Source organism: Ranitomeya variabilis, chromosome 2, assembly GCF_051348905.1.
Source record: "Ranitomeya variabilis isolate aRanVar5 chromosome 2, aRanVar5.hap1, whole genome shotgun sequence".
Taxonomy (NCBI): Eukaryota; Metazoa; Chordata; class Amphibia; order Anura; family Dendrobatidae; genus Ranitomeya; species Ranitomeya variabilis.
The window spans coordinates 145,561,225-145,575,911 of NC_135233.1; the positions used below are offsets into that span (position 1 = coordinate 145,561,225).

The window sequence follows — 14,687 nt, forward strand, 5'->3', positions numbered from 1 at the left end:
CACGGCTACTTCTAGTTGCAGTGTTAAGTTCAGGGTCTGCGGTCAGTACAGGTACCACCTTCTCCAGAGTACGTCTCATGCTGCTCTTAGGCCACCAGATCATAACAGGAAGCATCTGACATATAGAGCCCAGCATAAGCCTCTCATACATTTACAGCCCAGCAGAAGCCTCTGACATATAGAGCCCAGCAGAAGCCCCTCATATATATACAGCCCAGCAGAAGCCTCTCATACATACACAGCCCAGCAGAAGCCTCTCATACATATACAGCCCAGCAGAAGCCTCTCATACATATAGAGCCCAGCAGCCCCTCATATATATACAGCCCAGCAGAAGCTTCTCATACATATACAGCCCAACAGGAGCCCCTCATATATATACAGCCCAGCAGAAGCCTCTCATACATATACAGCCCAGCAGAAGCCTCTCATACATATACAGCCCAGCAGAAGCCTCTCATACATATAGAGCCCAGCAGAAGCCTCTAACATATACACTCACTGGCCACTTTATTAGGTACACCTGTCCAACTTCTTGTTAACACTTAATTTCTAATCAGCCAATCACATGGCGGCAACTCAGTGCATTTAGGCATGTAGACATGGTCAAGACAATCTCCTGCAGTTCAAACCGAGCATCAGTATGGGGAAGAAAGGTGATTTGAGTGCCTTTGAACGTGGCATGGTTGTTGGTGCCAGAAGGGCTGGTCTGAGTATTTCAGAAACTGCTGATCTACTGGGATTTTCACGCACAACCATCTCTAGGGTTTACAGAGAATGGTCCGAAAAAGAAAAAAAATCCAGTGAGCGGCAGTTCTGTGGGCGGAAATGCCTTGTTGATGCCAGAGGTCAGAGAACAGGAAACTGAGGCTACAATTTGTACAAGCTCATCGAAATTGGACAGTAGAAGATTGGAAAAACGTTGCTTGGTCTGATGAGTCTCGATTTCTGCTGCGACATTCGGATGGTAGGGTCAGAATTTGGCGTAAACAACATGAAAGCATGGATCCATCCTGCCTTGTATGGAGCATCTTTGGGATGTGCAGCCGACAAATCTGCGGCAACTGTGTGATGCCATCATGTCAATATGGACCAAAATCTCTGAGGAATGCTTCCAGCACCTTGTTGAATCTATGCCACGAAGAATTGAGGCAGTTCTGAAGGCAAAAGGGGGTCCAACCCATTACTAGCATGGTGTACCTAATAAAGTGGCCGGTGAGTGTAGAGCCCAGCAGAAGCCCCTCATATATATACAGCCCAGCAGAAGCTTCTCATACATATACAGCCCAGCAGAAGCCCCTCATATATATACAGCCCAGCAGAAGCCTCTCATACATATACAGCCCAGCAGAAACCTCTGACATATAGAGCCCAGCAGAAGCCCCTCATATATATACAACCCAGCAGAAACTTCTCATACATATACAGCCCAGCAGAAGCCCCTCATATATATACAGCCCAACAGAAGCCTCTCATACATATAGAGCCCAGCAGAAGCCCCTCATATATATACAGCCCAGCAGAAGCTTCTCATACATATACAGCCCAACAGAAGACCCTCATATATATACAGCCCAGCAGAAGCCTCTCATACATATACAGCCCAGCAGAAGCCTCTCATACATATACAGCCCAGCAGAAGCCTCTCATACATATACAGCCCAGCAGAAGCCTCTCATACATATACAGCCCAGCAGAAGCATCTGACATATAGAGCCCAGCAGAAGATCCTCATACATATACAGCCCAGCAGAAGCCTCTCATACATATACAGCCCAGCAGAAGCCTCTCATACATATACAGCCCAGCAGAAGCCTCTCATACATATACAGCCCAGCAGAAGCCTCTCATACATATAGAGCCCAGCAGAAGCCTCTGACATATAGAGCCCAGCAGAAGCCCCTCATATATATACAGCCCAGCAGAAGCTTCTCATACATATACAGCCCAGCAGAAGCCCCTCATATATATACAGCCCAGCAGAAGCCTCTCATACATATAGAGCCCAGCAGAAGCCTCTGACATATAGAGCCCAGCAGAAGCCCCTCATATATATACAGCCCAGCAGAAGCTTCTCATACATATACAGCCCAGCAGAAGCCCCTCATATATATACAGCCCAGCAGAAGCCTCTCATACATATACAGCCCAACAGAAGCCTATCATACATATAGAGCCCAGCAGAAGCCTCTGACATATAGAGCCCAGCAGAAGCCCCTCATATACATACAGCCCAGCAGAAGCTTCTCATACATATACAGCCCAGCAGAAGCCTCTCATACATATACAGCCCAGCAGAAGCCTCTCATACATATAGAGCCCAGCAGAAGCCTCTGACATATAGAGCCCAGCAGAAGCCTTTCATATATATACAGCCCAGCAGAAGCTTCTCATACATATACAGCCCAGCAGAAGCCCCTTATATATATACAGCCCAGCAGAAGCTTCTCATACATATACAGCCCAGCAGAAGCCCCTCATATATATACAGCCCAGCAGAAGCCTTCCATACATATACAGCCCAGCAGAAACCTCTGACATATAGAGCCCAGCAGAAGCCCCTCATATATATACAGCCCAGCAGAAGCTTCTCATACGTATACAGCCCAGCAGAAGCCCCTCATACATATACAGCCCAGCAGAAGCCTCTCATACATATACAGCCCAGCAGAAGCCTTTGATATAGACAGCCCAAACTTCTATAATATACATAGATACATATGTACATATTTTAATCTTTAACGCCCTTTCAGGACTTCAAGGGCTGACAAGGTCAGATATACCTAGTGAATTGGACTTTAGTGACATCATTAGTGATTTTGCAGCACGAAAATGAAGGAAAATGCCCAGATTGTAAAAATGAATGATTTTACTTGAATTACTCTGCGTAAATGATTTTTGTAAATAAACTTGCGTTCGTTTCATTTTGTGTTTTGCATTACATATTGCAGCACCTTGAAAAATGGGCCTCCCTCCAAAATGGGCCCCGGGCCACCCACCTCTTAAATCCGGCCCTGGGCAGACCCTTTGTTTCTCTTCTTTCATTTCCATACAATTAACACGTATATGGATCCTGTGATTTTCATAACTCCATGACTTGTGAGAATTCTGACCTGACGGGACATAAGCATTGTGTAGTTTTCTGTTCCTCCCAATCTAAGAGGAGTGAATACTATACGAGGACGGGAGAATAAATTGTAGATATAGCTGTAACTATCAATGATCCAAACTAATCTAAAATTGTAATCCAATATCTTGCTGGCTTCCTAAAACACAGAGTTGTTTTTAATATCCAGTGACTTTATAATGGAGGAATTTATTTTTTCTTTTTTTTTCTTTTATTAACCAAATTCTTTAGAACCATGTGGTAAACCTCAGCTTTCAGGCGGAATTACAGAATCATTTTAAGCTAAATTCTGCCACCTAGAGGCATAATATAAAAATGACAAATTCAGTACAGGGCAGTCTGTGCAGGTCTCTCTATAGAATTTATTTAATAATAATAATCTTTATTTATATAGCGCTAACATATTCTGCAGTGCTTTAAAATTAAATCTAGGCAATACTATATGCGTTTTGTGGCACGTTTTCATTCAAATGAAGTGTCTTCAATACATTTAGAAATTTCATAGCGACTGGTATTGGACCCTTTGCTGACTGTTATGATTTGTGTTTAAAGGATACGGACACCTTGGAGGAAAATGTATTTTACTTTCATGCATGGGCTACAAATTTTTTTTTCAGCTGGATTTTAATTAAAAACTTTACACAGTTTGGCTTTTAATGCTCATAATTGCGAGAGTCCAACCTCTCTATATTCAGAACTTGGGGGTATCCATTTATAAATGTAAACTCTATTGTGATCACTATGCAAACAGAACAATAAAATATAATAGGAATTGTTTTAATGAAACGGTCACAAATGACCCCAGTGACAAATGGTTGGATTCAAAGTAATCTTCAAATGGAGTTATCTTCTCCGAAATCTTTGGGGTCCATTATTATGTTACACCCACTATAGAAGGCAAATAGCATTTAGTAATAGGAGAATACAAAGTAAGAAAACTTGAATAACTGGTATAGTAATGGGAACTAATTACCTCTATCCTGCTCTATTGTTACAATGTTCTGGGAGGAAATTTAAAGCAGATCTGTCACCAGATTTCACCATATAAACTGCATTCATTATTAAATAACCAGATAAGGATGAAAATCATTTTAGAATGTCTTGCCTGGTAATTAAATGAGCAAATATCTTTCGAGAATGATTCTACATAGACATTCAAACATGGCCTTTTCTTTAAAAGTATGTACCCCATGGTCTAAGAGATCTAGTTAATAATTAGCACAGATTGTAATGTGGTAAGCGCGCAAGGGCAGGGTCCTCGCCCCTCTGTATCAGTCTGTCATTGTTAGTTTACTGTAAGTGATATCTGTAACTTGTATGTAACCCCTTCTCATGTACAGCACCATGGAATCAATGGTGCTATATAAATAAATAAATAATAATAATAATGTGAAATCTGGTGAAAGATAAACTTTAATATTGAAACGCAAATGCCTCCAAGGATTTGATCACAAGAGCTGCAAAGGAATGAATTCCCTTCTCCAAATGGAGTGATCGCGTACTACAAACGTCTTGATTCCGCCTGCTGTTGGTTTCCGGGAGCCATACTGGAAAACCTATCACTGGCTCAGACAATATGGAACTTTATCATTAACCCCTTTTCATTTTAGGCATTGTATTGCTGTGTTATTTGGATGCTAAATGACAATTTTATTTGGGTATTGGATAGTATTAGATTCTATGTCCAAATACAAGAGCAAAAAATCAAACAAAAAATAGAGATGTTACATGACTGATGTAGGGCCCTGGGAAATTATGATTTGTTAAAGATTGTAGGTAGAGATGATGCTTTTAAACAACCACCATGATGTCTTCCAGCGGCTTTCTTTTTAAGTCTGGCACAGTGGCGTCTTTGCTTGGATAACCAACAGGAAGAAGCATGAGTAATTTTTCATTGACGGGACGGTCGAGCAGTAATCTCAGCCGAGGGCCACAGTTGAGAGGAGTTGTGGTTACTGTCACCAAACCTGCATTCTGGAAGAAATAATCAGTTGTCATTACAAACTAGTAATTCATTGATATCCACAATATCTTTGTGTAAGGGTACCGTCACACAGTGCCATTTTCATCGCTACGACGGCACGATTCGTGACATTCTAGCGATATCGTTACGATATCGTTGTGTCTGACACGCTACTGCGATCCGGATCCCCGCTGAGAATCGTACGTCGTAGCAGATCGTTTGAAACTTTCTTTCGTCGTCTAGTGTCCCGCTGTGGCGGCATGATTGCATCGTGTGACACAGGTTGTATACGATGTGCGCACAGTAACCAACGGCTTCTACATCGCAAATATGTCATGAAATTATCGCTCCAGCGCCGTGTATTGCAACGTGTGACCGCAGTATACGACGCTGGAGCGATAATCATATGACGCTGCAACGTCACGAATCGTGCCGTCGTAGCGATGAAAATAGCACTGTGTGACGGTACCCTAAGGACAGAAACTTTTTTCAACTCTTAATTGGGCAGAAGTATGATACCAGACACAGACAATGCTCTAGAAAGTCATGGAGACGAGTTCTTCTTCTAATCTTGAGCAAACTGTTTATTGTAATTTATGTAAAATGCATCCATTAGCTCTGTCAGTAAAATAAACCCCAAAAACAACATGTATGGGCATGCAGGGCCTGGAAATGTAAATTCATCTACAGCTTTACAGTGGGTACATAAAGTATTCAGACCCTTTTAAATTTTTCACTCGTTGTTTCATTGCAGCCAATTGGTAAATTCAAAAAAGTTCATTTTTTTCTCATTAATGTACACTCTGCACCCCATCTTCACTGAAAAAAAACAAAAATGTATAAATTTTTGCAAATTTATTAAAAAAGAAAAACTGAAATATCACATGGACATAAGTATTCAGATCCTTTGCTCAGTATTGAGTAGAAACACCCTTTTTAGCTAGCACAGCGATGAGTCGTCTTGGGAATGATGCAATAAGTTTTTCACGCCTGGATTTGAGGATCCTCTGCCATTCTTCCTTGCAGATCCTCTCCAGTTCTGTCAGGTTGGATGGTGAACGCTGGTGGACAGCCAACTTCAGGTCTCTCCAGAGATACTCAATTGGGTTTAGGTCAGGGCTCTTGCTGGGCTAGTCAAGAATGGTCACAGAGTTGTTCTGAAGCCACTCCTTTGTTATTTTAGCTGTGTGCTTAGGGTCATTGTCTTGTTGGAAGGTGAACCTTCGGCCAAGTCTGAGGTCCAGAGCATTCTGGAAGAGGTTTTCATCCAGGATATCTCTGTACTTGGCTGCATTAATGTTTCCTTCAATGACAACCAGACGTCCTGTCCCTGTAGCTGAAAAACACCCCCATAGCATGATGCTGCCACCACCATGTTTCACTGTTGGGGTTGTATTGGGCAGGTGATGAGCAGTGCCTAGTTTTCTCCACACATACCACTTAGAATTATCACCAAAAAGGTCTACCTTCATCTCATCAGACCAGAGAATCTTATTTCTCATAGTCTGGGAGTCCTTCATGTGTTTTTTAGCAAACTCTATGCAGGCTTTCATATGTCTTGCACTGAGGAGAGGCTTCCGTAGGGCCACTCTATCATAAAGGCCTGACTGGTGGTGGGCTGCAGTGATAGTTGACTTTGTGGAATTTTCTCCCATCTCCCTACTGCATCTCTGGAGCTCAGCCACAGTGATCTTGGGGTTCTTCTTTACCTCTCTCACAAAGGCTTTTCTCCCACGATTGCTCAGTTTGGTTGGACGGCCAGGTCTAGGAAGACTTATGGTGGTTCAAAACTTCTTCCATGTAAGTATTATGGACGCCACTGTGCTCTTAGGAACCTTGAGTACTGCAGAAATTCTTTTGTAACCTTGTCCAGATCTGTGCCTTGCCACAATTCCGTCTCTGAGCTCCATGGCCAGTTCCTTTGACCTCATGATTCTCATTTGGCCTGACTTGCTCTGTGAGCTGTGAGGTCTTATAGAGATAGGTGTGTGCCTTTCCAAATCAAGTCCTATCAGTTTAATTAAACACAGCTGGACTCCAATAAAGGAGTAGAACCATCTCACGGAGGATCACAAGGAAATGGACAGCATTTGACTTAAATATGAGTGTCTGAGCAAAGGGTCTGAATACTTATGACAATATTATATTTCAGTTTTTCTTTTTTATTAAATTTGCAAAAATTTCTACATTTCTGTTCTTTTTCAGTCACGATGAGGTGCAGAGTGTACATTAATGAGAAAAAAATGAACTTTTTGAATTTACCAAAAGGCTGCAATGAAACAAAGAGTGTAAATCTTTTATCTCATTCCTTAGTTATTAGCATTGTCATTCATATGCAAATGAGGTGTTAAGTGCTCTATATGTGATGGGATATTTAAGGAACCACTGCCTCCCCAGGTTATTCCCCTTCCCAGCACCTGCCTCTTTAGTGTGATTGTTAGCTCACTTCCTAAGGTTTGTCAGACACCAAGCAAGGAAATCAAACAGTGAACTATCAGTCAGGTTGAAGAGGTCCTGTGTGGGGAAACAAGCTCTGGAGACAGAGGCTGGAAAAGTGCTTTGTCATGCTCAAGGCACTTTGTGTCTCATTAGCATATATGCATGAAAGTGCAATTTTCTTGGGAATGAACTGACAGATAGAAGCTCTAAAGGTGTAAATGGATTTACATTTCAAAGACCTACAGGTCCATTTGTGCAGTTTGAAGTGGATGGGTTACTCCTTTAGGCCATGTGCACACGTTCAGGATTTTTCGCCTTTTTTCGCGTTTTTTCGCTATAAAAACGTGATAAAAACGCGAAAAAAAACGCTTACATATGCCTCCTATTATTTACAGGGTATTCCGCATTTTTTGTGCAAATGTTGCATTTTTTTCCATGAAAAAATCGCATCGCGGAAAAAAAAGCAACATGTTCATTAAAAATGCGGAATTGCGGGGATTCCGCACACCTAGGAGTGCATTGATCTGCTTACTTCCCGCACGGGGCTATGCACACCATGCGGGAAGTAAGCAGATTATGTGCGGTTGGTACCCAGGGTGGAGGAGAGGAGACTCTCCTCCTCGGACTGGGCACCATATAATTGGTCAAAAAAAAAGAATTAAAATAAAAAATAGTGATATACTCACCCTCTGATGGCCCCCGAAGTGTTCCCGCCTCTCCGGTGCATGCTTTCTCTTCCGTTCCTATAGATGGTGTGGTTCAGGACCTGTGATGACGTCGCTGTCTTGTGATTGGTCGCGTGACCGCTCATGTGACTCACGCGACCAATCACAAGCTGTGTCATCGAGGGTCCTGAACCACACCGGCATCTATAGGAACGGACGCCGCTGAGGAGATTGGCTGTCTGCAGAGGGTGAGTATAACCATTTTTTTATTTTTTTAATTATTTTTAAACATTCTATCTTTTACTATAGATGCTGCATAAGCAGCATCTATAGTAAAAAGTTGGTCACACTTGTCAAACAGTATGTTTGACAAGTGTGACCAACCTGTCAGTCAGTTTTCCAAGCGATGCTACAGATCGCTTGGAAAACTTTAGCATTCTGCAAGCTAATTACGCTTGCAGAATGCTAAAAAAACCGCGAAAAAAACGGAAAAAAAACGCAAAAAAAAAATGCGGATTTCTTGCAGAAAATTTCCGGTTTTCTTCAGGAAATTTCTGCAAGAAATCCGGACGTGTGCACATACCCTTAAGTTTTTCAATTAAGAGGACCTTTCACCAATTTTTACATGGCTGCAGAGTGGAATAAAACTTCGACTCTAGGTTGCAGAGATATTAGCAATCAAAGTATTTGACATCTAATGAGTTAACTTTTGTTAAGTCCAAGTGGGTGTTATCAGACAGCAACTCCTACAGAGAAAAGAAGTACCAAATTATCCAAGAACACCCTTTTGAACTTGACTGAAGTTAACTCATTAAGTGGCAAAAACTTTGATTATTAATATCTCTGCAACCAAGAGGTAGCATTTATTTAAAAAAAGTTTGAGTCTGCCATGCAGCCACTATTACATCGTGTCTCCACCTCAATGTGACAGTCTTCTTTATTACATGAGTGCAAAAATATATATTTAGCAGATTCAGCAGTCTGTACTTTCTTTTGTTTCAATAAATCAAAGCTAGATGCCCATTTCTTTCATCCATCCTTCATCCAGTCTTTCTTGTGCCAATTATGATATTAAATCCCTGCTGACTGAAAACCTTTAGTTTATAGGTGCTTCTCACAAAATTAGAATTTCATCAAAAATGTATTTTATTTCAGTTCTTCAATACAAAAAGTGAGCCACCACACACAGACGTATCCAGGACATGGGCTACAAGTGTCACATTCCTTTTGTTAAGCCACTCATGACCAATAGACTACGCCAGAAGCGTCTTACTTGGGCCAAGGAGAAAAAGAACTGGACTGTTGCTCAATGGTCCAAAGTGTTGTTTTCAGATGAATGTAAATTTTGCATTTCATTTGGAAATCAAGGTCCCAGAGTCTGGAGGAAGAGTGGAGAGGCACACAATCCAAGCTGCTTGAGGTCTAGTGTGAAGTTTCCACAATCAGTAATGGTTTGGGGAGCCATGTCATCTGCTGGTGTAGGTCCACTGTGTTTTATCAAGACCAAAGTCAGCGTAGCCATCTACCAGGAAATTCTACATCACTTCATGCTTCCCTCTGCTGACAAGCTTTTCGGAGATGGAAATTTCATTCTCCAGCAGGACTTGGCACCTGTCCACACTGCCAAAAGTACCAATACCTGGTTTAAAATATATCAGTATCACAGTGCTTGATTGACCAGCAAACTCCCCTGACCTTAACCCATAGAGAATCTATGGGGTATTATCAAGAGGAAGAAGAGAGACACCAGACCCAACAATGCAGATGACCTGAAGGCTGCTATCAAAGCAACCTGGGCTTCCATAACACCTCAGCAGTGCCACAGGCTGATCGCCTCCATGCCACGCCGCATTGAGGAGGTAATTGATGCAAAACGAGCCCCAACCAACTATTGAGTGCATTTACTGAACATAGATTTAGTAGGCCAACATTTCGGATTTTAAAATCATTTTGCAAGCTGGTGTTATAAAGTATTCTAATTTACTGTTGGGTTTCCATTGGATGTAAGCCATAATCATCAACATTAACAGAAATAAAGAATTGAAATAGATCACTCTGTTTGTAATGACTCTATATAATATATGAGTTTCACTTTTTGTATTGGAGAACTGAAATACATTAACTTTTTGATGATATTCTAATTTTGTGAGAAGCACCCGTATGTCCACATGTAGCAGAATTAATGATTTATGCTGCTGATCTGCTCGAATATTCTCCTCCAGTGATGAAGTATAATTCCACATCACCGCTGCAGCCTGTGATGGCACGAGATGTGATCAGATTGTACAGAGTCCAGCATAAGATCAGGAATATAGTGATTTAAATGAAGAAATAAAAAGCTTTGTTTAAAAGGTTTTTGCTACTTCATCTGAGGGCAGCATAGTATAGGAAAAGAGGTCCTAATCCCAGTGATGTTAATTTACTGGATGCAACATTTCAGACACAATCAGAGTTCTTAGATGAAATATAAAGCAAAATTGAGAAAGCTAATCCCACCCACACCACAACTTTCTGTGTACATTCTCTATTGACAGTGAACTGCTTATCACAGGAGAGGGTGGAGTCAGAAGACTTGGCTTGAGGCAGCTATTCCCAGCAGTGATAACATCCTGATAATAAAACCTTCATTGTAAGTAAATAACAGCACACAGCCTGAATTAAGTGTTTTAAGCCCCACCTCATGCTGTTCTTAGATTACATAGCAAGAACCTGTTGACAAATTCAATTTAAAGTATGTGAATTTGCTGGTAACCTGCAGTAAATTCTACAGCCCACAGAGCCCTTCCTCATACCTACTCAGCCCTCCTCTTCCAAAACCAGCTTTTCCACCATTACAGAAGATCAACTTTCCTCTTTACTATCCAAATCACATCTCTCCACCAGTAAACTTGACCCAATCCCATCCCACCTCATTCTAAACCTCACCAGAGTCTTCATCCCAACTCTAACCCATCTCTTCAACCTGTCACTAACAACTGGTGCCTTCACCTCATGCTTAAAACATGCCTCAATCACACCCATCCTCAAAAAGCCCTAACATAACCCACCCTCTCTAGCTATTGCCTTATATCACTTCTCCTCTACAGTATGCCTCAAAATTACAGGAACAACACATACATTTTGAACTGTCCTCCCACTTCTCCTCCCGCTCCCTCTTCGACCACTTACAGTCTGGCTTCTGACCGCACCATTCCACTGAAACTACACTGACTAAAGTCACCAATGATCTATAGTAACTACCAAATCCATGCGACACTACTCTGTCTTCCTCCTGGACCGATCATCTGCATTCGACACAATGGACCATTCCCTCTCATTACAGATTCACTCATCTCTTGGAATCACATATTTGGCCCTATCTTTGATCTCCTCATACCTAACAGACCGGACATTCAGCGACTCACACACCACTTACTCATCTTGCCCCCTATCTGTCGGTGTCCCACAAGGTTCAGTTGTAGAACCCCGGCTCTTCTCCATCTACACCTTTGTCCTGGAACAATTCACAGAGTTCCATGTCTTTCAGTATCACCTCTATGCTGATGACACACAGATCTACCTCCCTGTACCCGATAATACCCCCCTTACTAACCAGAATCCCACAATGTTTGTCTGATATTTCATCTTTCTTCTCTGCTAGATTTCTAAAACTTAACATGGATAAAACAGAATTCATCATCTTTCCACCATCTCACTCAACCCCCCCCCCCCCAACAGACCTATCCACCAAAGTCAATGGCTGCTCGCTCTCCCCATTCCCGCAAGCTCACCACCTCGGGATCTCCTTCAAACCACACATCCTAGTCCCTTCCACTTCTTGCCGACTCCAACTCAATAATATCTCCCAGATCCGCACATTCCTCAACCAAGAATCTGCAAAAACACTAGTCCATGCCCTCATCATCTCCCACCTCGACTATTGCAACCTCCTGCTTTGTGGCCTCCCCTTTAACACTCTTGCACTCCTCCAATCGATCCTTAACTCCGCTGCCCGACTAATCCAACTATGCCCCGCTATTCCCCGGCCTCTTCTCTCTGTCAATCCTTTCACTGGCTCCCCATTGCCCAGAGACTCCAGATCAAGTGCCTAACCTTTGCATACAAAGCCATCCACAACCTGTTTCCTCCATACATCTGTGACCTAGTCTCCCGATGCTTACCTGCACGAAACCTCCAATCCTCACAAGAACTCCTTCTCTTACTCCAAGAGTCCTTCTCATGCACCACTGGTGGCTTTGTGCTGATTCGGATAGACCCTCCCAAAAGATCCAAAGCCATAGAAAATCCAAGATTCTGAGGTACCAGAGAAAATGAGGAGAAAACATAACCTTTATTCCATTATTGAAGCCTTAAAACTCACATGGTGAAGTACAATTGAGATAGACGAGTGAAGCAACATTTTGTCCCAAAAGGGACCTTTTCCAGCGAGAAATACAATAAAAATTACAGCCTCAATTGTACTATGTGATTTTTAAGGATGGAATAATGGAATAAAGGTTATGTTTTATCCCCATTTTCTCTGGTGCCTCAGAATCTTGGATTTTCTAAGATCTCCTTCTCTACTCCCCTCTTATCTCCTCTTCCAACAATCGCATGCAAGATTTTTCCCATGTATTCCCCCCCCCCACTCTAGAACTCGCTACCCCAACATATCAGACTCTTGCTTACCATGGAAACCTTCAAAAGGAACTTGAAGTATTACCTCTTCCGACAAACCTATAACCTGCAGTAACCCTGCATGAGCAGCTCTGCCCTCATCTACTGTATCCTCACCCACCCCTTGTATATGGTGAGTCCTCACGGGCAGGGTCCTCTATCCTTCTGTACCACTTGGTGACTCATTTTGTTCAAGATTCTTGTACCTGTTTTTTATTTTATACACCCCTTTTCACGTGTAAAGCACCATGGAATCAATGGCACTATAATAATAAATTATAATAATAATAATAAAGTTGAGGTGAAGTACATGGGAATGGCCATTACTAGTGCAAGAAGGAGCTGTGGTATTCCGGCTCCATACGCTGTGTATTTTGGCATCCAAGATATCAGGTGTTAGCGATAAGTAAGGGTGCAAGATATCCAAATCTATGAACACAACACCTGGATGCAAATAAGGTGTAAATAACAATAAAGTGACTGTTGCTCTATTACTCTATAATATTATATATATTTTTTTCTGTTGTGTGTGTATATATATATATATATATATATATATATATATATATATATATATACATACATACATATACATACACCGTGTATATATATATATATATATATATAATTACGCTTAAAACATGAATTACAGTTAATTACTAACATGATATGCAGATTGACATATAACAAAAAAAAACACAATTATAAATTGTCCTGTACCTGAATGGCAGCCAGGAGAATTCCACAAGCTAAGGAGACACTGATCTCATTATAATAATGGGTCTTCTTTCTGTTGTTAGAAAGAATTCCATATACTTGTTTGAAGATCAAGATTAAATAAGGTGCGGTGTCTAAATATTCCTTAACCCAGTCTGTTCTAAAACGTAAAAAAAATATGCTGTTAATCAATTCATGCACCGACATTTTATGAAAGCATAAAAAAGGCAACACATTTTGAAGGACAATCTAAAATATTATCGGAACCTAAAATGAAGGATAAAATAGTGATATGCTTTCATTATGTGGTTGCGATGTGTCCATCCGATAGGACCCTGCTAGTTACAAGAATGAGGGGGTCACACTGAGCTTTACCTTGTACTAAATATGTATCTAATACCCAGTATGTATGCAACCATGGACAGGGGGCTACATTTTTCTCTAGGCAAGGGAGCAGACTACAGTGTATGTAGACATATTGCAAAATGTCGACCAAACAATGTGAAAAGACAAATATACATTAATTTAATTGATTAACCTTTTAAAAGAAACTTGTCATAAGAATATTACACATAACTAATGGTATGTGTCAAAAAGCACTGCTATGGTGAATTACCGTAATCCTTATCCTACCTGTTGAATTTCATTTTGATGTTTTAGAGAAATCCAATATTTAAGTTTTACCCAAGTGCACGGGGGTGGATATTACACTTATCTCTCTCTTATCTCTCTTTCGCTTTCACACTTTTCCCCATTGCCAGACTCTGGTTTCTGATGGACAAGGCACTCTTGTCTCAATGACTCCCCACCACCTGAGATTTTGCACACGTGCTAGCATTGCCCAGGGTCTCTGAAGAGGGGGTGGAGTATGCACAGATCGATTTTCCAGCTCTTGCAACGTCATCAGAACTTTACTGTGCATGCACTGCCTCCTCTCAGGAGATGACCCCTGGCACCTGCCCTAAATCTCGGGATGTGAAGGCAGGATGTTGACACAATAGGGACCTGTCTGTCAGAGACCGGAGACCAGCGGTGGGTGGAGAAAAGCGAGAGAGCGCAAGAAAGCTGAACATGCCGTGCCCGCTCAATTACACTTGTGCATCATGGGCATAAAATGTAA

The 14,687-nt window shown here is 41.6% G+C and overlaps 1 protein-coding gene across 1 annotated transcript in view; it reads right to left on the bottom strand.

The window, feature by feature from the left end:
- Nucleotides 1-3,343: 3,343 nt before the first annotated feature.
- IYD (iodotyrosine deiodinase) overlaps nt 3,344-14,687 on the bottom strand; it is a 64,861-nt gene continuing 53,517 nt past the window's right edge. Inside the window, exons 4-5 of the mRNA XM_077283056.1 lie at nt 13,571-13,727; nt 3,344-5,101 (exon numbers count right to left, since the gene is read on the bottom strand). Of these exons, the coding sequence (XP_077139171.1) occupies nt 4,919-5,101; nt 13,571-13,727 (340 nt within the window). The 3' untranslated portion in view covers nt 3,344-4,918. The remainder of the gene's footprint in view (nt 5,102-13,570; nt 13,728-14,687) is intronic.